At 50.9% G+C, this 23,258-nt stretch overlaps 13 protein-coding genes across 13 annotated transcripts; 8 read left to right on the top strand and 5 right to left on the bottom strand.

Annotated features, from left to right (window-relative positions):
* Positions 1–588: 588 nt before the first annotated feature.
* Positions 589–1,228, top strand: PC9H_003884 (uncharacterized protein; the record flags this gene model as incomplete). Its single annotated transcript, XM_036773476.1, has 3 exons — positions 589–825; positions 882–1,117; positions 1,165–1,228. The coding sequence occupies 3 exons, from the start codon at positions 589–591 to the stop codon at positions 1,226–1,228; spliced, it is 537 nt and encodes a 178-aa protein (XP_036634949.1).
* A 260-nt stretch (positions 1,229–1,488) lies between these two features.
* On the top strand, positions 1,489–2,242 carry FRR4 (Mitochondrial chaperone Frataxin; the record flags this gene model as incomplete). The annotated part of the gene is made up of 4 exons (XM_036773477.1): positions 1,489–1,655; positions 1,736–1,862; positions 1,927–2,021; positions 2,077–2,242. 4 exons carry the CDS (start codon positions 1,489–1,491, stop codon positions 2,240–2,242), a joined length of 555 nt encoding a protein of 184 aa, XP_036634950.1.
* Positions 2,243–2,491: 249 nt separating this feature from the next.
* Positions 2,492–3,158, bottom strand: PC9H_003886 (uncharacterized protein; the record flags this gene model as incomplete). The annotated part of the gene is made up of 2 exons (XM_036773478.1): positions 2,492–2,546; positions 2,602–3,158. The coding sequence occupies 2 exons, from the start codon at positions 3,156–3,158 to the stop codon at positions 2,492–2,494; spliced, it is 612 nt and encodes a 203-aa protein (XP_036634951.1).
* Positions 3,159–3,353: 195 nt separating this feature from the next.
* PC9H_003887 (uncharacterized protein) lies at positions 3,354–5,959 on the top strand (the record flags this gene model as incomplete). The annotated part of the gene is made up of 11 exons (XM_036773479.1): positions 3,354–3,461; positions 3,513–3,935; positions 3,990–4,084; positions 4,135–4,185; positions 4,237–4,323; positions 4,374–4,498; positions 4,554–4,718; positions 4,774–5,015; positions 5,074–5,430; positions 5,679–5,739; positions 5,889–5,959. The coding sequence occupies 11 exons, from the start codon at positions 3,354–3,356 to the stop codon at positions 5,957–5,959; spliced, it is 1,785 nt and encodes a 594-aa protein (XP_036634952.1).
* A 229-nt stretch (positions 5,960–6,188) lies between these two features.
* On the top strand, positions 6,189–8,897 carry PC9H_003888 (uncharacterized protein; the record flags this gene model as incomplete). The annotated part of the gene is made up of 8 exons (XM_036773480.1): positions 6,189–6,498; positions 6,557–6,855; positions 6,916–7,413; positions 7,466–7,545; positions 7,610–7,800; positions 7,855–8,154; positions 8,209–8,513; positions 8,574–8,897. 8 exons carry the CDS (start codon positions 6,189–6,191, stop codon positions 8,895–8,897), a joined length of 2,307 nt encoding a protein of 768 aa, XP_036634953.1.
* A 228-nt stretch (positions 8,898–9,125) lies between these two features.
* Positions 9,126–10,595, bottom strand: PC9H_003889 (uncharacterized protein; the record flags this gene model as incomplete). The annotated part of the gene is made up of 5 exons (XM_036773481.1): positions 9,126–9,238; positions 9,304–9,922; positions 9,977–10,137; positions 10,198–10,456; positions 10,521–10,595. The coding sequence occupies 5 exons, from the start codon at positions 10,593–10,595 to the stop codon at positions 9,126–9,128; spliced, it is 1,227 nt and encodes a 408-aa protein (XP_036634954.1).
* A 60-nt stretch (positions 10,596–10,655) lies between these two features.
* MPH1 (3'-5' DNA helicase) lies at positions 10,656–15,189 on the top strand (the record flags this gene model as incomplete). The annotated part of the gene is made up of 11 exons (XM_036773482.1): positions 10,656–11,369; positions 11,431–11,451; positions 11,493–11,673; positions 11,727–11,884; positions 11,937–12,036; positions 12,086–12,297; positions 12,347–12,421; positions 12,471–12,638; positions 12,692–13,120; positions 13,173–13,301; positions 13,348–15,189. The coding sequence occupies 11 exons, from the start codon at positions 10,656–10,658 to the stop codon at positions 15,187–15,189; spliced, it is 4,029 nt and encodes a 1,342-aa protein (XP_036634955.1).
* Positions 15,190–15,275: 86 nt separating this feature from the next.
* Positions 15,276–16,905, bottom strand: GLY1 (Threonine aldolase; the record flags this gene model as incomplete). Its single annotated transcript, XM_036773483.1, has 8 exons — positions 15,276–15,539; positions 15,596–15,831; positions 15,890–16,107; positions 16,156–16,216; positions 16,270–16,334; positions 16,381–16,530; positions 16,587–16,662; positions 16,782–16,905. 8 exons carry the CDS (start codon positions 16,903–16,905, stop codon positions 15,276–15,278), a joined length of 1,194 nt encoding a protein of 397 aa, XP_036634956.1.
* Positions 16,906–17,227: 322 nt separating this feature from the next.
* Positions 17,228–17,630, top strand: PC9H_003892 (uncharacterized protein; the record flags this gene model as incomplete). Its single annotated transcript, XM_036773484.1, has 4 exons — positions 17,228–17,236; positions 17,307–17,432; positions 17,485–17,507; positions 17,561–17,630. The coding sequence occupies 4 exons, from the start codon at positions 17,228–17,230 to the stop codon at positions 17,628–17,630; spliced, it is 228 nt and encodes a 75-aa protein (XP_036634957.1).
* A 135-nt stretch (positions 17,631–17,765) lies between these two features.
* Positions 17,766–18,171, bottom strand: TIM10 (protein transporter tim10; the record flags this gene model as incomplete). Its single annotated transcript, XM_036773485.1, has 3 exons — positions 17,766–17,933; positions 17,985–18,045; positions 18,095–18,171. The coding sequence occupies 3 exons, from the start codon at positions 18,169–18,171 to the stop codon at positions 17,766–17,768; spliced, it is 306 nt and encodes a 101-aa protein (XP_036634958.1).
* A 118-nt stretch (positions 18,172–18,289) lies between these two features.
* UTP4 (U3 small nucleolar RNA-associated protein) lies at positions 18,290–21,158 on the top strand (the record flags this gene model as incomplete). Its single annotated transcript, XM_036773486.1, has 6 exons — positions 18,290–18,532; positions 18,586–18,753; positions 18,808–19,205; positions 19,259–19,382; positions 19,438–20,097; positions 20,154–21,158. The coding sequence occupies 6 exons, from the start codon at positions 18,290–18,292 to the stop codon at positions 21,156–21,158; spliced, it is 2,598 nt and encodes an 865-aa protein (XP_036634959.1).
* A 155-nt stretch (positions 21,159–21,313) lies between these two features.
* PC9H_003895 (uncharacterized protein) lies at positions 21,314–22,199 on the bottom strand (the record flags this gene model as incomplete). Its single annotated transcript, XM_036773487.1, has 6 exons — positions 21,314–21,365; positions 21,413–21,510; positions 21,568–21,693; positions 21,748–21,884; positions 21,934–22,015; positions 22,071–22,199. 6 exons carry the CDS (start codon positions 22,197–22,199, stop codon positions 21,314–21,316), a joined length of 624 nt encoding a protein of 207 aa, XP_036634960.1.
* Positions 22,200–22,568: 369 nt separating this feature from the next.
* PC9H_003896 (uncharacterized protein) lies at positions 22,569–23,130 on the top strand (the record flags this gene model as incomplete). Its single annotated transcript, XM_036773488.1, has 3 exons — positions 22,569–22,791; positions 22,845–23,024; positions 23,078–23,130. The coding sequence occupies 3 exons, from the start codon at positions 22,569–22,571 to the stop codon at positions 23,128–23,130; spliced, it is 456 nt and encodes a 151-aa protein (XP_036634961.1).
* Between the last annotated feature and the right edge of the window lie 128 nt (positions 23,131–23,258).

Below are 23,258 nucleotides of genomic sequence, written 5' to 3' on the forward strand. Positions count from 1 at the left end.
CTTTTTCGAAGGACCAGCGACCGGCATGTGACCAGCACAAAACCCGAGTGTCGGCGTGACCCGAGCATCTGTGGACCATCCCTGTGGACCACTCCGCTTCGGAATCGTAAAGGCTGTACGCGAAACGCAAAGCGATTTAGAGGAAGAGTATTGCTCCAGCATGGCATAGAGGACGAAGAAAGCGAATCAACGGAGTTCGGCGACAGGTGGAGAGACAGCTGCTGCGTCTTGAGACTAGTAGGACTGATTTGGGGAAGGTGCTGGCGCATTCTGACTACAGTACCCTACGTCAAGAAGCTAGCCTTTCTGAGAACTACGCTCCAGCTCGCTCTTGAAGTAGGCGTACTGGCCGAAATACGAGAATATGAAGCGATATGGGGGCGCGACATGGTGGATTGGGTTCAAGCAACAACCGCAGACGACTGCAGCAAATTTGCCTCAATCTACCCTGAGGACCCCGGAAACTGGTGATTGTCAGGGGCTTATGTAACGTATATGTCGACATTATGGTCTTCGCGTGCGACATCCACCTCTTCTTCCGGTTGACGTTGACTTCGACTTTCCTCAAACATATAATATCCAGCCAGGATGTTTCGAGTCGCATTGTCTCGTTCGAGGGTAGCCAGGATGCCTCGCTTGTCTGTAGCAAGCCGTCTTGCAGCTGGACGGTCACCTCTGCAGCTTCGTTCCCAATCAACCCAGACGCCAACAGACAAGGATAAAGTGAAGGAAGCTTTGAAACACAATGATGATCTACAACGGGATTGGGATGCTCGGCTGCTCACATACGAACAAATGAAGCCCAAAACACAGAGCCCGACGCCGGTCAGCCATCCGTATTGACTCGCAATATTTCGCGTGCTGACTAAAGTGGCCCTTAGGACGCGTACATCATAGACGTTCGTGAACCCGACGAAGTGATCCAAGGTTCAATCCCCTCGGCCGTGAATCTACCCTTGTCTGTACTTGGGAACTCCCTCCACCTGCCTGCAGCAGCGTTTCAGGAGAAGCATGGCTTTACGAAGCCAAAGAGAGACCAAGAGATTATATTCTACTGCAGAAGCGGCAAACGCAGCGCGTCAGCCTGCGATATTGCAAAAAGGAACGGATATACCAAGTAAGTCCTTAAAGCTATGCATTGTCAATCTATTGATGTTCGTCTAGTCTGTATAACTACGAAGGGTCATGGCTAGATTGGATAGAGAGGGAAGGCAAGAAGGCAACCTAAGTTATCTTAGCCATATCGCATATCTTCGATGTCGTTTGGCAGGCACATAGCCGGAAATCATTATTCTCCCTGAGGAACTCAGAGCAACCAAATGGCCTATGCATATCGACAGTGTTTCCATTGCGAAGAGTTACTTACTTTCTGGATTCGAATATCTGAGTTGGTGTGATTTGTGCCAACCAATGGCGTCTTCGGAGATAACCTAATTCTGCTAGCCAAACATACGACCCTAACCGGGGCGACTACTCCAACTTCCATCCATGATACCTCGTAGGCTTGCTTCTGAAGTGCTCTGTGTTGCTCGTAGACGTAGCTGGTCGGCCGCCAACCAGTTCTTTCGCCATGCCAACACACGTCCGATGCTGGCCCCTCCCTCTGCTCTGAGACACCGCCTGATGAGCACTGCGGCCGCCCAGAGCAGCCCAAGGTCAGGATTCCCCCAACCGACCCAGAATTCGACTAAACGAACCCTAAAACTCATTCATGACTCAATATCTACTATCTCAGTCGCCCAATTCCCCTTTCGGAAGAGATATACCATGAACTTGCGGATGCGACCATGGAGGTTCTGTTAGAAAATTTTGAGATCTTGCTGGACGAGGAGGGAAAACCGGGGTACGAGATAGAATACTTGGTGAGTGTCAGACTGTCAGTTGACTTTCGCGAGAGATCAATGTCCCAAATTTTGCCTATGCTAGAGTGGTGTCCTTACTCTCTCCCTCGGAGACAAGGGCACGTACGTGATAAACAAGCAACCGCCCAACAAGCAGATATGGCTTTCTAGTCCTTTCAGGTGAGTCCTATTCTCAATGTGTTTTCATGTCTTGGCCTCACCCCCGGAATACTAGCGGGCCTAAACGATATGACTACTCACCGAAGCACGACGACTGGCGGTACGCTCGAGACGACAGTTCTATGGGGGACCTACTCAATCGGGAGATTGGCGAAGTCTTTGGGAGGGACGTGAATGTAGGGCTCGACGATATCACCCAGTATATAGCAGATATCGCGTGAGCATGATAGTGATGAAGTGTAGGTGCGGTCGTACGCCGTCCACAAAAAGACCAATATAATTTACATGCCAATGAATATGCAAATGAAGAAATGGTGAATGCGATGCGATAGGATGCAAATGAGCATGGATATAATGTGTTAGTACAGCAAATGAGATGCACGCGCGGAGTACAAAGGCGAGGGGAAAGCGTTGTCTCGCGATAAGGAGAGGAAACACACAACGATCGCAACGAGAAGCGAGAAGCTCTGTTATGATGAGCTGCCTATTTGGCGCCTCCTTGAGAGAACTAGATCGCCCAGCAACCTGCAGGAGAAGTAACCTTTAGATACTGTTCTTGTCATGAAGACATGTAACTCACTTGTTCGTTTGCTTGTACTTCTCAGAGACATCCTGATCCTCTAACGGAGCCTTATTTCCCTCGCTCTTTGTTGCTATGCGGAGAGAATGGTCTACGCGATTTGGACCACTCGAGTGCCCAGGCAGACTTGACGATGAGATAGGTGCATTTATCCGTTTACCCTCTGAAGCCGATGCGAGCGGTTTACTGCGTGTCTGCAGCGCTGATGGCGCAAAGAGTAGGCGATGTTGATGTTGATGGAGAATATGCAGCTCAGAGAGCATGGTATTCGTGGACTTGTATTTCTCTCGTATCAGGTGCGCTTCTGTGCTGCTCGCATCGCACATGGCGTCATGGTCGTCTTCATACTCTAAGTCCTCCTCCCCGTCGTCTGCGTTGTCTGATGTCTGAGTCGTGTGAGATCCCCCCCACCCGCGAGAAGGGCCATCGAGGCTCGGTGGCGCAATTCGCTGCCGTTTCGTTGCGGGAGGGAGTTGAAGGTCGTTGTACGGGTCGCAAGCTATCGGTGAATCTGACGAAGAGGGAAACGGGGATGAAGGTCTCTGTCGTTTCAGCATCCTCGATTCTGGTAGGCTTGGCGGAGGTCTAGGGGCTGCGAGAGAATCGACGCGATGCTGAGAAGCATTCAAGGAGTGCGGTGCCGACGCGCACTAAGCCACAAGTCACGTGCGCTCATGTTAAGGGTCGGCATAGTCAGCGCGTGGCAACTGAATATTGACTCAAGGTTGTTCACAGAATTGTTCACCTTCGCCATGGACGACAAAGATGTATTCGCGGCTATGGGCATCGCAGAATTTGGGAAGGCGACGAAGAAGCGCCAGCTCGACCCCAACAGGTTCGAAAAGAACAAACGGTCGGAGGTATGTCTTGACTTGTATGTTTGCCTTGTTGGAAACTCAAGATAGGCAAAGGAGGTAGCTTCCTCGTCGACAGCGGAGGTGAATACCGGAGTGTCACTGCCTTCGTCGTCTAAACAGTCTGCACTAAAACCGACGGCGCATCCTGGGTCGGATTCTGACGAGCCTGGACCCTCGCTTCCGCCGACACGACAAGAGGAGGATGAAGACGGAGACAAGGACGACGACGAAGAGCCGGAGTTCGACCCCTCAGATCCTGAGTATGACGACGAAGACAGTCAACTACCTCAATTTCCAATCACCCATGAAATTGTCATGAAGGATCATACTAAAGTTATCTCAGCATTAGCCCTCGATCCGTCTGGCGCACGAGTTCTTTCCGGCTCGCATGATTACGACTGTAAACTATGGGACTTTGGTGGTATGGACTACCGGTGTAAACCATTCAAGACCTGGGAACCGTCTGGGACGTATCACGTATGTTCCCACTCGTCTTGCAGGAGTTTTAGCTCAACTCACATTCATCTGAAGATTCATGACGTTAAGTACTCGATAGACGGGCAAAGGTTCTTGGTAGTGTCGGGAACGACTCAGGCCAAATTGTATGACCGAGACGGAGAAGAGGAGTACGTGCGGTAATTTCAGTATAGATTGGATGGCTTCAACTGACTGGCAGGGCCACTTTCATCAAAGGTGACATGTATATTCGCGATATGAAGCACACTGCGTGGGTTCGTCGCTTCAGCATTCAAGCGAGAGTCTAACGGTCTTTTTACAGCGGCCATGTTTTCGAGCTGTCTTCTTGCGCATGGCACCCGAAGAATCCTGAGACGTTCATCACTGGTGCTGCCGACTCCACTATTCGGTATGTCGTACATATACGTAAGCTCGCCGTTTCTGAACCACTCCAAACAGCATTTGGGAAGTCGAGAACAAACGGAAGCAGAAATCGGTGATTGTAGTCAAGTCAAAGGAACGAGGAGCCAGAACCAAAGTCACGTCTTGTGCGTACTCTCCGGATGGTAATATCATCAGCGGAGGTGAGTAACATGGTCATTCTTTCTGCGACTCGCTCAAAGTTTCCAAACCATTCAGCTTGCGTGGACGGAGCGCTCCACATGTGGCAAGCGAATTCCAATTTTGTTCGACCAAACATGACCATAGAAGGCGCACATACGAAGGGCACTGAAACAGGTTCCGTTGTGTTCTCTGTTGACGGAAGAACCGTTCTTACCAGAGGCGGAGATGACACGGTCAAAAGTGAGTTCTGAATTCCATATTGCCAACGAAACCGTAACGTCTTCAATGGAAATAGTTTGGGATCTGAGGGCGTTCAAAAAGCCTTTGGCTGTACGATCTGATGTTGGGACTCTGTATCCCAACACCAATGCTATGTTTAGCCCAGATGATAAGTACGTTATCACCGGCGCTGCTGCGACTACGAAAGGTGGGAAGGGACGTTTGTTGTTCATGGAGAAGGACACGTTGGATGTCGTAAAGACGCTGGACGTCGATTCTACGCCCGTTAAGGTCTTTTGGCACAGTAAGATCAATCAGGCATGTATTGATACATCAGCTTTCAGATGGATTCCCAGTCTAACTCGTGCCTTCGTAGATTGTCACTGGCCTCTCGAGCGGTCAAATATGTGTGCTATACTCACCACAAACCTCACTTAACGGAGCGAAGTTGCTACTCAGCAAAGGGCCGCCGAGGAAGGTTACAATTGAAGACATGTCGGACGCCCTCGCTGCGCCCACCATCATCACGCCTCACGCACTTCCGATGTTCCGCGATGGTGATGGAATAGCGCGTGGAAGTAAGAGAAAAAGAGAAAAGGACAGATTGGACCCGAGGAAGAGCAGACGGCCAGAACTCCCTGTGACCGGACCAGGGAGAGGTGGCAGGGTGGGAGCGAGTGCTACCCAGCATGTCGTTCAAAATCTGGTCAGAGACACGACGCGAGACGAAGATGTACGTCTTTCTATCTTCCCATTTTGTCCTATCAATTTTCGGAGAGGGAAACACGGTACTGCTTTGATATTGGGGATCAGCTTTTCTTTCATCGTCCCTTTATCTTCTAGGCTGGGAGGAGCATTTTGGGTAGATTGATTGGCGCCTTGACGGTTGCAATGGTGCCGTTTGCGGCTCTCACGTTTTCTTGTTTTCATGGAGACTGTAGGTAATTGCGTTTACTGACTTATCTTTCTTGCGGTCTGTAGCCCCGCGAGGCGCTGCTCAAGTATGCGAATGCTGCAGAGCAGGATCCGCAATGGACAGGCGGTGAGTTGACGTTTCTGGCTTCGCGATTATCACAATGTCCGTTTCGCGACGCCGATTGTGTCATCTGTGCACGTGACACGATAAAACTGCGCTTTGGTCTTATTTGTTTTGATGGCGGACTGACGTGGCGGTTTTTTCCGGATTCTCAGCCTGGCGAGCAAACCAACCCAAGCCCGTTTTCGCAGAAGTGCCTCAGGAAGAGGACGATGAAGAGAAGTAAAATGATGAGGTTGTACATTGGCATGTACATGCGCGGTCCAGTGAGACAAAGAGATGGGGGAAAGGGGACAGGGAAATGGGGATTTGAGAGGGTGGCCCCTGCGCGGGAGATCGAACCTTAATTCCTGTAGGCTATAAAGACCTAGTCAGCTTCGGATCCCCCTAACTCCCAAATCTTCCCTTGTTCATCTGCCCACTGTCACGCCGTGACCGTCACGCGTATTTTTATCATGAGCAGCGCGCCGACAACTCTAAACGGCGGCAACACCCACCACGACGACAAGGCGGTCGTTGATGTCGTCCTCAACGGCGCCGACAACGAAAAGCCCAATGGCGTTAACGGCGTCGACTCGCCTAATGTTGATTCTCCAACGACGCCCGTATCCTCTTCAGCAATCCCGGATGTCAAGATAGACATCGACTACCAGGAGCAAGAGAGTGATGTCCGACACGAGCCCATCCCCGTCAAAATCATTGAGCCCGTGGCTATGGTCCAAGACGCGTCGACACAACTTTTAGCGGAAACCCCTGTTGATCTAGGTTTGTGCCCATTTTTACCTTTGTTTTGGAGGATGTCTGAAGCGTCAGCAACGCAAAGTCTCGAACCCGCCCGCCCCGCCTTCCTCTACACCCCCGCCACAGGCACAGCCGCAGGAAGATATCAGCATGATAGAAGAAAACGCCCCATCTACCAATGGCGCTTCCGTTGACGTTGATATGTCAGGTCCAACTCCCACAGACAGCCCCAATATTCCCTTCGACTCTTCAATGAGTTCTGTGCATACCAATGGCATATCGTATTCGGAATCAGTAGTGATGGAGGAAGATACGAAACCTCCCCCAGCAAAGAGGCAGAGGATGTACTCGGACGCGGATAAAGCGTCGCGCGCGATCGCAGTGAGTGTTTCAATTATCTTGTGCGCCGCTATAGGCGTGCTAATCCCCCGTGTCCTGAAGTCCGCAACTCCACCCCCAGCCTCGACCCCTGGAGCTTCCGATGGTCCTACTCCGGCACCTCCGCCGACTGGCACACCACCTCCGCCCTCAGCTTCTACCATATCTCCGCCCTCACCAGGAGCGTCAACGTTCAGCACTCTTCAGTACCGCTTTTGTGGTTCTACCATCCGCCAACTGAAGAAGAATAAAGATTCCGGGCCTTTCCTTCGCCCTGTTGATCCTGTAGCACTCCAAGTCCCACACTATCCGTCCATCATAAAGCACCCAATGGATTTCACTACCATTGAACACAAGCTTGCGTCCTCGAATCCAGCGAAGCCTGACCCCAACCCTCAGAACCCTCGCTACTTCAATGTGGACGAGTTCATCGCGGATGTGCGACTCATTTTTACGAACTGCATTACTTTCAACGGGCCAGACCACCCTATCACGGCCATGGGGAAGCGGATTGAGGAAGTGTTCGATAAGCAGATCAAGCATATGCCCCCCGCCCTAGAGGTACGCTTCCGTTTCTCACATACTTATAACTGTCTCCAACCTCTTTCTCTAGCACAAGCCCCCTCCTCCCAAGAAACAACCCACTCCTCCCCCTCCCCCCCCCGCCAGTTGTTGCCCCACCGAAGAAGACGAGTACCGCCCGTCGTCCTTCTACTTCCGTTCCTGTCATACGACGCAACGAAGAAGGCACTACCAGACCCAAACGAGAGATCCATCCGCCTCCCCCGAAGGATCTTCCGTATGCCGACGCTCCCAAAAAGCAGCGTAAAATCAAGCGCACGAAAGATGACGGCACCAACGAACAACTCAAATTTTGCGGGAAAATCCTTCAGGAACTCCATCGTAAGCAACACTACGCAATCGCACATCCCTTTTACGAGCCCGTCGGTAGGTAACAGACCATATCTGTCCTGGATCATGGCACTTATGCAGCATCCGCAGACTGGGTTAAGCTTGAGATTCCTTCTTATCCCAAGATCGTGAAAAAACCCATGGATTTGTCTACGATGCGACGCAAACTCGACGTCCACGAATATCCCAATGCTCACAAGTTCTTTGACGACTTCAAGCTCATGATTCGCAACTGTTTTGCATTCAATCCTGCGGGAACGCCCGTGAATCAAGCCGGGATAGAGCTCCAGCGATTGTTCGATGACAAGTGGAAGTCCCTTCCGCCACTTCATAGTGTCTCTGATGACGACGAGGAAGATGAGGAGGAGGATGAGGAAGATGATCGTGCTCGTAAGTGATTACTACAGCTCTATTTATATCTCCGAGCTGACTATCTTTTGCTAGGCGCCATTGCAATGATGGAGTCTCAGATAGAGACAATGAGAGGCAGTATTGCGGCTCTGAAATCTAAGCCCAAGGAGAAGAAGAAGGAAAAGAAGAAGGAAAAGCTTCCAGTCGCCTCGACCTCCAAGACCTCCAAACCGGCCAAAGTTCCTTCGAAGAAGCGCTCGAAGAAGCCTGTCGCTGATGACGACGTCCTCACGTTCGAGCAGAAGAAAGATCTTAGCGAGGCAATTGGCAAATTGGATGGCCCGAAACTGGAGAAGGTCATTCAAATAATCCACGAAGGTGTCCCAGAAATACGAGATGTAAGTCTCAGCCTCAATCATCACTCTGCTGATGACTAATGATTGATACTGCCCTCGTAGAGCACGGATGAAATTGAACTCGAGATTGACATGCTCCCAGCACCAGTGTTGACGAAACTTTATAACTTTGTGTTACGTCCACTGCGGACCAGCGCTCCGAAGCGCAGCAGACCTGGCAAAGGTACAGGAACTGGAGGTCTGAAGCGGAAAAGCATGGACGAGGATGTTGAAGCGGAGAAGATTCGGCAGCTTGAGCGTCGCATGGCCCTTTTCGACCAAGGAGACCCCTCAGCAGCACCGCGCGCTATGGCCAGAGACGACCACAGCGAACATTCGTCGGACTCGAGCTCAGGTTCCGATAGCTCAGGAAGTGACTCTGAGTGATGGACTTAACAACTCACGTTTTCGTAGTTTTGTATTCTTCTTGGTCCTTTTGCCCAAAAGCGTTTCTCTTCAGTCGTTACTCACTCGTACATACATTCGAAGTATATTCACTTTATACAACAATAGGTATATCCCCAAGAGAATGATCAGTGTAGCTAATTAGTTGTCGATATCCAATTCTGTCTTCTTGAGCTTGAGCTTACGAACATCGAAATCATAAAATGTTGACTATCGTCGGGCCTTGCCAAACTTCTGGAACTGTTGCCAGCTAGATCGGGTGTCTTTCGTAGGGGCTGCTGGTGCTGAGGTCGGCGGTTGAGGCTGAGGGGGTATAGGAGTATCTGTAATGCCAAGTATTTGACGGCGACATGAATGCTACCAACTATGAAATTAAAGGAAGACAAACCATCTGTTGTTGGTGGTGGTCTCGGTATATTTTGTGGTCCAGGATCGAGCGAACTCCAGCCGCCAGTTCGGAAATGGGGGCTTTCGTACGTGGACGGTTGCGGGGGAGGTGCCGGTACCTTCGTCCAGCTACCCGAGGGTTGCTGTAGATGGGCGGGTTCAGCGGGCGGGTTCCCACTCCCCCTGGAGAAGCCAGACGTGGGCGCGGCGGGGGAAGAAACGGTGGCCCATCCAGACTTTTTGAAGCCTGTTGGCTTTTGTTCTGGAACTGAGGGGGACGATTCACCATTGGAGATGGAGTCACCGGGAGTAGGTACTGCTAACAGACCACCTTCAGCAGGCTTCGACATCTTGATCCCAATGGCGGCGGCCATCTTTCGTAACTCCTTCTCTTCTCGTTTACGTTCCTTCTCCTTTCTCCGGTCGAGTTCTTCCTTGGGAATAATGCGAGCATTGGCTTGCATGTCCCTATAGCGGGCCTTGTGATGATGGGCATAGGAGTTAGTATGCTCGTCGTATTGAGCTACATTCTTGAACTGCTTGTCGCAGAGGCTGCAATAGAATGCCTTCAGCGTGTCAGAAATTTCAACACTGCGGGCGGTTTCTTTAGCTACTGCTTCCTGTATACGAAGTAGATATTAGCGGGCCGCAGGAGCTAGAACCAGAACTATAACCTCTCGAATCCGCCGCTGCTCTTCGCTTTCCTTGTGCTGGCGCTCGGAGTCTAAGCCCCGCCGCTGGGAAACTGTCGTCTCAATCATGCGAACGTCTTGGTTAATTTTACCAAGCCCCGTTGAGTCGTTCTTCACTTGAAACGGAATTGGTTCCGTGCGGCCTACCGTTTGAGGACCGAGTGTCAAATCAACGAATGTGATAGGTTACGGGGAAACAGTACCTTCACCAGATAATCCCAGGGGTTGGCCTTCTGTCCATCCCATACTTGCAAGCATGGCAAAGCCTTTATTTGTGGATTTGATCTTCGTTTCAACGGTAATAACCTCCCGAGCGGGCCCGCGTACATACTCGTCATATTTATATGACGAAGCCAGGTCTACATCCATGGCGTCCCCTGGTGAGGGTGAAGGTGTGCGAGATGCGATGGAAACGTCGTCGTCGTCGTCGTCGTGGGAGGCCTCGTAGTCATCTCTTGAGCGCTGGTAAAGGAAGGCCGAGGAAAGAAGGGAAGTATGAACCACTGAGAGAGCATTATATGAGTACCTTCAGGATAGCATGCGACTCTTCGTTGGGCTGCATTGGTAATGCATTCCACAGGGCGACCGACTTGGCGGACATGGCAGTCAGTACCAATATCGGTACGCTCGACCTGTGGGAACGTCGTTGGTGACTACATCCATGTCGTGGTCACGTGCTCGATTGAGGTGGCGCGTAAAAGCGCGTCAACTTTGTAATCACTTCAAAGCATACCACCACGGACTCAGGATCGTATTTATTGCTCCTCAGATGAGCGACTCGGAGGGATATTTTGACGACGACCCTATCGACTTCGACGCGGAGGCCCTCGGACAACTGGATGCCATAGAAGCTGCCGCCCTCGCCGTCGACAACGTTCCACAGTCGGACTACGATGACTCGTTTGGCGACCTTTCTCTGGCCCTCGACTCCGCAGATGCGGCGCGACTCGACGCATATATTGCAGAAGTCATTGATGTAGATGCTCAACCTTCAGCGAGCTCCAGTACGCTTTCGCGATCCACGTCTCGCGCGACGCTTCAGACAACTTTGTTCGGAGATGTACTTCAGCCACAAGCAAGCTCAAGTCGGCCAAAACCGGCCAATCCGATACAAAGAACGAAATCAAACCCGAAGACACCTTTTGGACGGCCAGCCCCTAAGACAAAGAAATGGGATCATACTGCGTTCGCTAAGACTGGGCTTCGTAAGCCACTCCCAAAGTCCAAGAACAAGGACGGACAGGATGCGCACGACAGTGACGAGGAAGGTGAAGAATTCGAACAATTCCCCGCTCCGTTTGTTCCAGGTGAGGCCACAGACAATCTTAGCTCGGATGTTTCTGACGTAATTACGGTTATCGTTCTCTTCAGTTGGGTAAGTCGATATCTCATAACATATCTTCTGCTGAAGGTCCCAATTATATTCCTTATCATAGCCCAGTATGTTCTTCGTTGTCGTAGCGTCTGAACAGATCGTTGAACATATTTGCTCATCTAGCCTCCACCAATGAAACTCGAGCCAGATCTTCTAGAGGCAAGGCATTGGATATATCCTCTCAACCGTCCTAAACGTGACTATCAATTCAACATTGTAAAACATTCGCTCTTTGAGAATACTCTCGTTGCCCTCCCTACTGGTCTTGGGAAGACCTTCGTTGCTGGTGTTGTGATGCTGAATTGTATGACATTTTCTTCATTCTTCAGCTGGTTCTTGACGACCATAATTCCTCAGACTATCGCTGGTTTCCAGAAGGCAAGGTAGTATTTGTAGCCCCGACGAAGCCACTTGTGTCTCAACAAATCGATGCATGCCATCAAGTGTGCGGTATTCCTGGCAATGATGCCATCGAGCTAACCGGCGATAATGTAAGGGCCCTCAGGGCCAAAGCGGTGAGTATTCCGCCAATCTTCTCAAGTGCATTCGTCATTATTAGCTCGTCAGTGGCATGACAAACGGGTGATCTACATGACACCTCAGACTCTAGTTAACGACCTCACGAAGGAAACCTGCGATCCGATGGACATTGTCCTACTCGTCATCGGTAAGGTTGGTTGCGCCCTTTTGCGTTCGTATGTGTGACCTCTTTCTAGACGAAGCCCACAGAGCCACGGGACAGTACGCATACTCACAAGCCGTTCGGTATCTCATGGCGAAGAATCCTCATTTTCGCATACTTGCTCTGACCGCCACTCCTGGTGGTACCCCAGAGAAAGTGCAAGATCTCGTAGACGCTCTTCATATTAGTCACATTGAGATACGAGATGAACACAGCTTAGATCTCAAGCCTTTCATTCACGAAAAGGTAGAGGACCTGCCTTTAAGACCCCTGCCCTTGGCTCAACAATTTACAGCGTATTGAACAACATATCATCAAAATGAACGACGACATAAACCGAGTCATGGCTCCATTAGCGAAACTGATGGAGGTAAGCTCATTCTCTCCCATTTACTCGCCGTTGAGCCTCTCCCCCTCAGTCTGTCTTGCAACCGCTCGCCTCGCGGGGAGTCCTCCATCTCATGAACGTCTACAATGCGCACCCTTTTTACTTCCAGAAACAGTGTCAGCAACTGGGTCCTAACCAGAAATGGGCATATCAGCCTCTCTTTCGACTCTCTGGGTTAGCTCGAGCCATGGGGTACTTGGTTCGTCGTTCCAATCTGTATGATATGCTCATCTTATTCACATCCTGGTACAGCAAGAGGCCAGTGTTTCGATGTGCTACAAATGTCTTCTCAGTCTGGCCGAAGATAGTATCGGGGATGGCACACAAAAGAAGGCTACGGCTGTCTCGAATGCAAAGAAATTCCGAAATGATCCTCTGTACAAAGCTGTCATACAAGAGTTCGAGGCTCAGAAGGCCCGAAAGTTTACCATGCATCCCAAGCTGGATCGTCTCAGGACCTTCTTGGTCCAGCATTTCGGTGGTCTTTTGGCTGATGCAGCGGACGAAGCTGAAGCACCCGAAGAAACCCGAGCCATGGTATTTGTGACTTTCCGGGAGTGCGTCGAGGAGATAGTAGAAGCTCTCAATTTCGATCGCCCCATGCTCCGAGCGGCTGCGTTCATTGGGCAAGGCACTGATAAGGATGGGAAGAAGGGACTTGCGCAGAAGGAGCAGCTTGAGGTTTGCATTTCCTCCGTCCCAAGGCGGCTCTGCCCTAACACAAAGACATTAGCTCATCAAGAAATTCAAAGCCGGCGAATACAACGTTTTAGTAGCGACTTCCATTGGCGAAGAAGGGTTGGACATCGGCGAAGTGGACCTGATCATTTGCTATGATGCTCAGAAGACACCTATTCGGATGGTAGGTCGCTTTGCATTCCCTGAAATTGCTTCTGATTACTTTCCAGTTGCAACGCGTTGGCCGCACTGGTCGCAAGCGTTCGGGCGTTGTTCATGTCCTACTTGCAGAAGGCCGCGAGGAACAGAATTTCGACAAGGCTAAAGACGCCTATTCTCATGTCCAGAAATCAATATGCAGCGGCGAAGACCTGGAGTTATATGGTGACGTCGAGCGCCTCCTCCCTAGCCACATCAAGCCTGAGTGTCTGGAGAAAGCGATGGACATCGTTGAATACGTTCGTAGCGACGAATACAGAAGAGTTGGCCGCACCAAATCTGCTGGGAAAAATCCAGAAAAAGAGCCTCGAGTTCCGAAGCGCAAACGCAACGAAGCCCCAGATCGAAACATGCCTTATGGTGCAATAAGTGGCTTCGTAGCCGCCTCGAAGTTAACGAAGAAACGAAAGATCAAGATTTCCGACAAAGAACTGGAGGCTGCGGGGGTCGATAATTCTTCCGATCGGGAGATTGAAACCGAACTTTTTTACCCTCCTCCCCCTCGGCGGACCCAATCATCGACAGCGGCTTCTACTTCCACACGCGAGGCCAAATCCACTCTCAAGCGTTCCGCCACTACCAACATCGCCAAAAAGAAGAAGAGTACGAAGAAGGGTAAAGTTGCTCAGTCGCCAGAGCCCGCGCGCAGTCCCTCTCCAGAGAAATACCCTAGTGATGAGAAGGAAGCATTGGGATCGCCCATACACAAGACAATCCCAAAATCCGCGCCTAAGAAGCGCAAGAAGGCTCCTTCAATTCCACCTGTCAGTCCTATACCGCCATCCCCACCAACAAAGCGGTTGCCAGACGTCCTAGAGCTTTCCTGGGATGAGGACGAGGGTCGCCAAGATATCGAGTCACCACGCAGCAAGGAACGATCTCAGTTTCAGCCCGCTTCAGCATCTGGCTCGAACAACGCCGTTGTAGATAGTATGGCGTGGCTGGTGGACGGATCAGATGACGACCCCAGTATCCAAATTATCAGCTCCAGCCCTCCACCGCCAGGCGCATTCTCGCTGGACGATTCTATGGAGGTTGGCGAACCGATGCCAGTAACTTGCCATGATAGTGGTCCAAGATCAACGCCTCCCCTCGATCCCCTCTCCCGCCCAAGTTCACCACTATGGAGTTCCCCAAGAAAACCACTTTCACCCATTGTTGCCCAGGCATGGGGTTCGCCCCCCAACCACAGCGCGAATCTACGGTCTCCGAATTTTCTGTCTCCTCCAGTAGGCAAGGTTGGCGAATCAAGCCGAAGCAAGACCTTTCAATGCCCACCTACGACATTCCCTGTACGCCCTGTTGGGAGATTACAACGCAAACGAGCTCTCCCAGATATCGAGCTCGACTCTCCGTCCGTCGAGATGCCGCCTCCATCTCAGCGGCGATTGAAGCGTAAGACATCTTCATCTAATGTACCCAAAGTCAGCAAGGGGAAGGGGAAGGCCCGCGAAACCCTAGGACGTCAGCATCTCAACCCGCTTTTCGACGTCGCTGCTGAACATTCGGGAGATGAAGTCAGCGCAGGCTCTTCTCATAGCGAAGATGACGTTGAAGATGAAACCGATCGTGCCTTTATCAAAGATCTTGCAACGCAAGTTTCGCCAAGTTATGACCAATCCCTGATTTATCGACAAAGTCTATTGTCGCAGTATCCTGGACGGGCCGGTCCTGCTTTCAAGGACAAACCTGTGAGAACAGGAGTCTTCGGTCCCAAAAGAGCTGCGAAACAATATATCATATCCAGCTCCCCAGAGCGTGGTAACGAAAGTCCTGACGAATACCAGTTCGGGAGCTTCGTCGTCGATGATAGTGCCGAGATTATTTACTCAGATGGACCTTCCTTTGATTGACGCAACTTGGACTCAGCTAGCAATAACTTGTAAACATCTATATCTTAATCAATCATATAGCATTTTAGCCACTTTCTATCCTCTTATCACGCCTGCTTGGGAGGCCGCCTGACATACACATCGTGGTACCTCCCCGTTTTCTTTTCTACGGGCTGGGGAACAAATCCTGCTTTCTTTTTCTCCTCGGCTAACTGCGCAACAAGCGAAAGGAAGTCGTCTATAGCTTGCTCGGTGGTTTGAATGTGGACGACCAAGCGTGATCCCCCCAGGAAGAGGGGTTCAGGAAGTAAACTTGCCCTATCAGCGATCTCGCCGTAGTCCACGCCGATTGGCGACGGATCATAGAACACCTATAAGATCATGCATGAGGATAATACATCGGCAAACCCGAAAACAATTCACTTACCATACAAGTCTCTGCTCTACTAGTTATTTCTGCACCGATCTTCTCAAGGCCAGTTTCGAGCTTTCTGGTGAGTTCGTGTACTCTTGGGAGGAGAGGGAAATTATGAGATAATGCATATGCAGCGCATCCAGCGAGGACACCAGTCTGCCTCATGCCGCCTCCAAAGAGTTTGCGGAACCAACGGGCCTTCTTGATCAACTCCTTGCTGCCGACCAAGCACGAGCCTATTGGAGCACCTTTGCGAAGGAATGTCAGTCTAAAAGTCTAGCAGATGGGGTATGCGAAGGTGTGTACCCAATCCTTTACTAAAGCAGACGCTGACAGAGTCGAATGGGTCAGAAAGCTCCTTGAGCGACACACCAGTCTCTGCTGCGACATGCCAGAGCCGAGCTCCGTCGAGATGCATCTTGATATTGTTGGAGTGGGCAAAGTCAGAGATGGCGATAACTTCATCCTGCGGGATGATGGTTCCATTGAGGGTATTCTCTAGAGCGATGACTTCCGTTGGTGCGCTACAAGGTGGTGAGAAAGGAGGATGAGGATATAGTAGACCATCGTACAAATGGACATCAGAACTGATGATAGTGTTTGCTTCGACATCCGAAAGTGTCAGATGATGCCCTTTATCACAATTAAGCCGATTGTCATGAAGCACGAGATAGAAAACCACAGACCGTTTGCAGGAATTACGGGAGTGACAGCAGCTTGGGAGTGAAAGCCAACACCTCCTGCTTCATACCTTCCAATAGGTCAGTATAGGCTTTCAATTCGAGTGTCAGCCGTACTTATAAATATGTGCACGGTGATCACATAGCACAGAATGCGGAGGTTGCTTTAAATGCGACCTCAACGCGATTTGGTTGGATGCCGTCCCAGACGCGACGAATAGAGCTGCCTCTTTGCCAAGGAGCTGCGCTAGATGTGCTTCAAGGGCACTGAATTAGTCAGTTTAGTCGAGCGAGTCTCAAGAAGTAGATTAAGGAGTGCAGACACTGTAGATGGTTCGTGATAAACATCATCACCCAAAGTAGAGAGAACCGCGTATTGATACATCTCCTTGGTAGGAACTGATTAATATATTCAGACGCATTTAAATCACGAAAGCGATTGTTCGTGACCTGTTATGGTGTCGGCTTCATGTTGGGGCTCGAGTCAGGTTAATCAGCATAACGAAGAAGGGACGCACAGATAAAGGTACGGCCGATTTCCTTGCACTTTAATTCATTATCTTTGACAGGGTCCTTTGATAAGATATCTATCTTGACTTGTTCAGCAATCTTTGCGCGAGCTGCGTCTATGTTCGAAGCCATCGTCGAGAACGATGGGGAAAGGGAGGCAAACGAAGGGGGGTTTCGTATCTGCGTGACAAATACACGAAGATGTGAGCGTGCACAAAAGAAGCTCAACATATACAGATTGGATTGCGAGCTCCGTGTCCGTGTGGCCCCGTCTATGAATATGCAAGAGGTCGGGATCGGGGAACATCTGAACGTTCTCGGTCCGGTTCAAGTAGGTATACAGGGTTACGTAATAAAATGCGTGCTCACCGCCAGTTTTTCGTCTCTTGCTTGAGCAACTTCATTGAACGACCACTCACGATCTACACTTCGCCTCTTCTTTATCGGCCTCGAAATGGGTAATGTTAGCTCGGCTTCTCTCTGCAAAGCAGATGGTCGAGTATCGAGGGAATTGATTCGATCTTGTCTTCTAGGGTGCTAAGGCTCAGCAGAAGAGAGAGCGCAATGCCGAGAAAGGAGCTGCAAAAGGCTCGAAAAGCCAAAGCAAGGTGAACGAGGCTGCCAAGTCCATCATTTGCTCTACGTGCAGGCAATCATTTGTAAGTCGTCGTGCACTTCGGTCGAAGTTTAACTCACCTGTCGTTGATGTAGTTTATCACCACCCGCGCACCAGCGTAAGTCTTATAGAAGTTGACCTCGGGACCAACGTCTGATTCACGTTGCACAGATTGGAGGAGCATGCGCAGAACAAGCACTCCAAGACGATGGCTGACTGCTTCCCAGGCGTTAAAGCTTAGGCTTCGGACTCATTGGCTTAGCTCGTTCGTGTCGAGATGATTTCTGAATTCACATCTATTGTGCTCTTTGCGCCGAATGGATTAGATTAGACATATCTACGATGGCATATAGATGATGGGGTATAATGTAACGGTTTACAGACCAGTGAACGAACCCGCTCCTCCTCCCGACGCCGCTGCACCCCGACTCTGGAGCTTTTCACCGACTTTCTTCTGCACTTCGTTAAATTTGGCGACGCATCTGTCTATGCATACGCTTTCACCCTTGTTGAGGTCTTGATCGGCATACCGCGTGCTAATGCACTTTGCGTGGCATGAACTACATGAGGCTCTTGAGTATACTGGAACAGTCACGACGCAGACGAGAAACACGAACGAGACCATGCGGTTGAAAAAATCTGTGACCGTGTCCAACCTGTCTTGGATGAGCAAACAGCAACAGCAACTTTTGCGAATGTACTCACTCGGTAATGGCCATTTCTATGCGTTCTGGGTTGACGCCATTAGAAGGTCCTCCAGGTCCCCGTCCGAGAAACGACATGGTGTATTTTGACTGGAGGTTGGTGGTGGAACGGAAGGAAAGGGCTTTGGTCACGTTATTTCGGTCAGGTCTCGAAAATTTAGATAGATCCTACGCGACGACCTCCTAAGTCCTGAAAATGGCCGAACCAACAACGTTGTCGGTGCATCGATGCAGATTCGTTGATTTTGCGCCGTCAGCAATAACGGCCTTGGCGCTGCCACCGCTCCCTCTGCCGTCTCCAAAGGGGAAAAATCCAGCACCGTCGAAGGAGGCTCCGAAATTCGGGACTTTGGCCGTGGGCCATGCTAACGGCAATATCGACCTCTGTGAATGGTCGCCGAGGCAGCTGCAGTCGTCCCAAGCTTGGGTAACGCGTCAGGTATTTGTTATCTTCTTCGTTACGACATTCATCGATTAAAATATTATTTACAGACCCTATCTGCACCCTACCCCTCGAAAGTCGACTCCCTCGTATTCGTGATAAGACACCCGGAACGACTACCGTCTGAGAGTGTCCCATCATGCTCTGATCTTCGGTTATTCAGTTCTGGCGGAGGAAGCGACCTGTTGGAATGGGATCTCGAGAAGGATTGCGTCCGCGTATGTGAACAGATTCAGAGAAGTTTTATGTCTCGCTGAAGATCCATTCCAAAGCGTACCCTTGGCTCACAAGGGGGTTCGATATGGTGTATGGCTGCTAATCCGGCATCTAGCACCCTTGCACTCGGTTGTGAAGACGGCACGGTCAGACTGATATCACTGGTCCACGATACATTAACGCACCTCCGGAAATTCGACAAAGTAAAATGCCGCATTCTGAGCCTCGCGTGGGGCCCACCGATTCCTCGCGCAACTCAGACATCTACGCAGAAAGACGATGATGACTCTAGCGAAGACGAAGAAGAGGATTGGACGGATTCATGGATAGTAACGGGAGGCTCGGATAGTAGTTTGCGGAAGTGGGATGTCTCTACTGGCAGAGTTGTTGACAGATTGATGGTGGACAAGACCAGAGGGGAACGGACGCTTGTATGGACAGTCGGGGCTCTAGGGTGAAGTTTATTGGCATACATTCAGGCTAAGGCATTGCTGATTCACTTCGCAGCGATGGTACGATAATCTCCGGCGACTCGCTGGGAAACGTCAAATTCTGGGATTCACGGACGTGCACCCAGATCCAAAGCTTCCCGGCACACGGAGCAGACGTCCTCTGTTTGATCTGCGGACCTGTAAGTCGCAACATTGCCCCCTAAAAGCTGTCCGTTATCCAACAATGTTTACTAGGATGGCGGAACCGTCTATACGTCTGGCGTCGATCAGAAAGTCACTCAGTTCTCATTCATCAAAGCACAACAGGGCAACTCGACTACAACAAAATCTCCCGCGAGTCGCTGGGTCCAGTCTGCCTCCCGCCGACTACACGCTCACGATGTCCGAGCCTTAGCTATGTGGCCACCGTACACCATCCTTCCCTCTTCCCACAGGCGCCGGTATCCTATCGACGTCGCGCCCATTCTAGCCTCCGGTGGCTTGGACATGACGGTGGTATTGACCCCCGCTGCCCTCTCTACGAACACCATCGTGAAAGTGATCAACCCGCTCAACACTAGTTCGCATGCCACCTTCGACGACGCGTATCATAGGAAGATAGCCTACACCACCGGCCCGTCATCGACGTCTGGTTTGTGTATAGCGAAAGCGACGCGGTTGTTGACGTGTATGCGCGAACGCAGCCTGAGCATATGGAGAATACATCCGAAGGCGTCGGCGGTAGACGAGGAAGATGCTGAAGGTGTCACACCCGTCGAAGGAAGAGGGTGGGATAAAGTGTTGGACATGGAACTTAACGTCAATACCAACCTCGTCGCATGTCGAATATCCGACGATGCTCGCTGGTTAGTGGTTTCAGATCTGTACGAAACAAAATTGTTCTCGTTGAACGAAGTAAGCCATTTACAACGATATACCATGCAGCTCACAGTCGCTGATTGATTCTGCAGGTGGATGGCGACATTATTCCGTCAAGGATACGAGACTTCTCATCCACGATAAAGGCACAGCTCCCTGAAGCAAATGCTACGACCGGAGCGCTAGCTTTCGCCTTCACGCCAGACTCATCGAAACTAGCCATGTCGGTAGCCCTCTCCGGCTACATCTTGATCATCGACCTCCACTCTCATGACGAAAAGCCAACTGTCCTCCGTCGGTTTAACCAGCACCGGAAAAGCAATGGATATATTGGCAATCGCGTCGTGCGGGGACGCCGTGCAGTCGACGCGGACCTATCCTCGGGTTCAGAAGCCGAAGAGGATGAAAAAGACGAGGAAGAGATCGAAGAACAGAAACCAATCCTCGCTCGTATAACGAGGATGGTCATCAGCGCTGATGGCCAATGGTTAGCCACTTCTGACGACCTATCCCGGACTCATATATTCAACATGGACTCGATACAACACCACTGCATCCTCCCCTCCTCCCCGCTGCCCGTCCAGACGATGTCATTCGACCCCAAGCAGCCGAATATCCTCATCATGGCGTTCCCGAACAACACGATGCAGATCTACGATGTCGAGGCGAAGCAGTCCCCCATTTGGGCGCAGGATTTCTGCAATTCGCTGCCGAAACGGTTCACGCATGCCCATGACCCGGTGCTGGGTATCGCTTTTGATTCGATAGCCCCCGCGGCGTCGGATATGGTCGTTGACTCGCCTGCGCCTGCGCCGCAACGCTTCGTTCTCCTTTGGGGCTCGACTTGGATATGTAAACTAAACTACAACCCTTTGGGTGGGAGGGTGAGCAAGAAACGCCACCGCGAGACCAATGCCGAAACCTCTGAAAGCCAGACTCAGACTGCCCGGCACTTTAAAATGATCACGCAGTATAGACCGATACTCTATGTCGACTTCGTGGCATCTGGGGAATTGGTAGTCGTGGAGCGACCTCTGGTAGATGTGTTGGCAACATTACCACCTGCTTACTTCAAACCAAAATATGGCGCATCATAATGCCAGGAAATGTATGATTGTATCTGTCTATATACATACAGCGAAGAGGGGATTAAGAACTACATGCTACATCAAAATTGCAGATTAACAGTGATTTCCAGTATACGAGTGGTTGCGGTAATACGGATGAAGTGTGGATGGTGTACTGAAAGAGTCTACCCAAGTATACGATGCATTGCGGCCTCTCTATCTTGTTTCGCGTCCTCTCTGCGCCGACGTAAGTACGGATTCTTTACAGACAGTTAAAAACGTACCGGGAGTTAAGCATAGATAAATATAACGTCCAAAATACGCCGCATGTGGATTGGAATGGTATCCTGTATGGAAGGGGCATATACCGGAAGTTTATGAGCTAAAATGTTATATTAAGCATGAAGATGCAATCTCAGATAAGCAGGTCATTTCATACCTGAGCGGCTGGCCAAACCTTCCAATTGGTAAGGAGTGCCGGGACGTAAATGTCGGAGTACTTCTGCTGAATTTGGCGTCGGTTACGTCCTTCCATGATTCCCATTGTGCCAAGGAAAAGAGCGAGCTGACCATCGCGTCAAGCTCACAGTGCAACGATTAAGAGACAAGCAGAACTCACACCAAAAGGAGCCAAGACTATTTGATCGCAAGCTACTCTTTTCCCTAATGCCACCCAACTGACTTTCGATGCAGGACCATTGCTTCGTAGGGGAAACGTGTGTTCCAGAAATTGGTTCCACCGTCCCAACAGAGGGCCTGCAACCACACTCAGACCAGCGTGGAGTCCAAAGCTCGGAGAACGTACTCATCGCGAATCCAAAGCAGAAAAAGCGCAATGTGCGCGCTATATCATATGTTCGAGGCCGTTCTCGAGGTTTCAATCCAATCTAGCGAAGCAATGATGAGCTCGTAGTCCTAGAGATCAGGAAAAGGGCAGCGCACCGTGTTCTGGTAAACCTGGGCTACAAAATCCCCCAGTGCATTGAAGAGACCGCCTGTGATGGCGAGCGTTGTGTGTGGACGTGCATCGAAGGACTGTTGATAGGCTCTGGCAATGGCGATGGTTGCCATTGGGGGTCAAGGGAGGGGGGGGCGCTGGATCCCGCACGTCGTGCCTTTATATATGCGCCACAGCTGGGTATAGGCGTTGTTGTGACGCGTCTGGCACCGCAGACGTTGGAGACCCCGCTGACCCCATTGCCGAAAAATAGGGACTTTCCAGATCGCCCGTGACGTCAGATAGCACACACGTGATGTATCGCGAACTTTCTGGGAAGTAATTCAGCAGCAAACAGAGCACCACAACGAGCTGGACTGGTACAGATTTTGGGGGATTATAAATGGGCGTGCAAGCAGAAAGCAGCACCATCGTCTTTCTTTCCGCAACCACCATCACACAGCCCAACCTACATACACACCTACACTACCATATCATCCACCATGCGTACTTTCATCGCCTTTGCCACACTCTCCCTCATTGCCACTCTCGCCCTGGCTGCACCTCACAACAAGCCAAATGCAAACAAGGAGAGCAACTCCTTCTCTGGAGCGGGTGGGAACGCCACAGGCGGAAGCGTAGAGAGCAGTCGCCCGAGCAACGAGCGCTTCCAGGGCACCGGGCTCATGTCTCTCATAGGCGGTAGCCTGTTGCAAATGAATGCCAGTACGTCTAAGCGCATTGTGTATAAAGGCGTTCCAGCTAACACACCCGCCTAGATAACGCGGGAGATGGCGGTCGAGCTAATTCTGGCGTGTCGGGTGCCGGTCCTGGGTCTTCGGGGGCTGCCAGTCGAGTTGAGGGAGCCGGCGTTAAAAACGCGTACACCGGAGTAGGTGGGGACTCGACAGGAGGGTCAGTCCACAACGCCCCGCCGGCCCTCTTGCAGGTCGGGTCCGGTAAGTTTAAACCTTACAAAGCCCGCTACGAACAGATATTGACGCATATATAGGCAATGCTGGGAGTGGCGGCGGCTCGCAGAGTGGTGATAGTAAGAGCGGTTAGATTCCGCCTCTCATTTTCTATAAGTTTAGGTCCTCGAGGTAGACGTTGAGCGTCTGATGTAGCAACACACTGTATTCCTAGACCACCACAACACGATTCATCGTATAGTATAGAACAAACTCCGAGGG

This window comes from Pleurotus ostreatus (assembly GCF_014466165.1).
Source record: "Pleurotus ostreatus strain PC9 chromosome Unknown scaffold_2, whole genome shotgun sequence".
Classification (NCBI taxonomy): Eukaryota; Fungi; Basidiomycota; class Agaricomycetes; order Agaricales; family Pleurotaceae; genus Pleurotus; species Pleurotus ostreatus.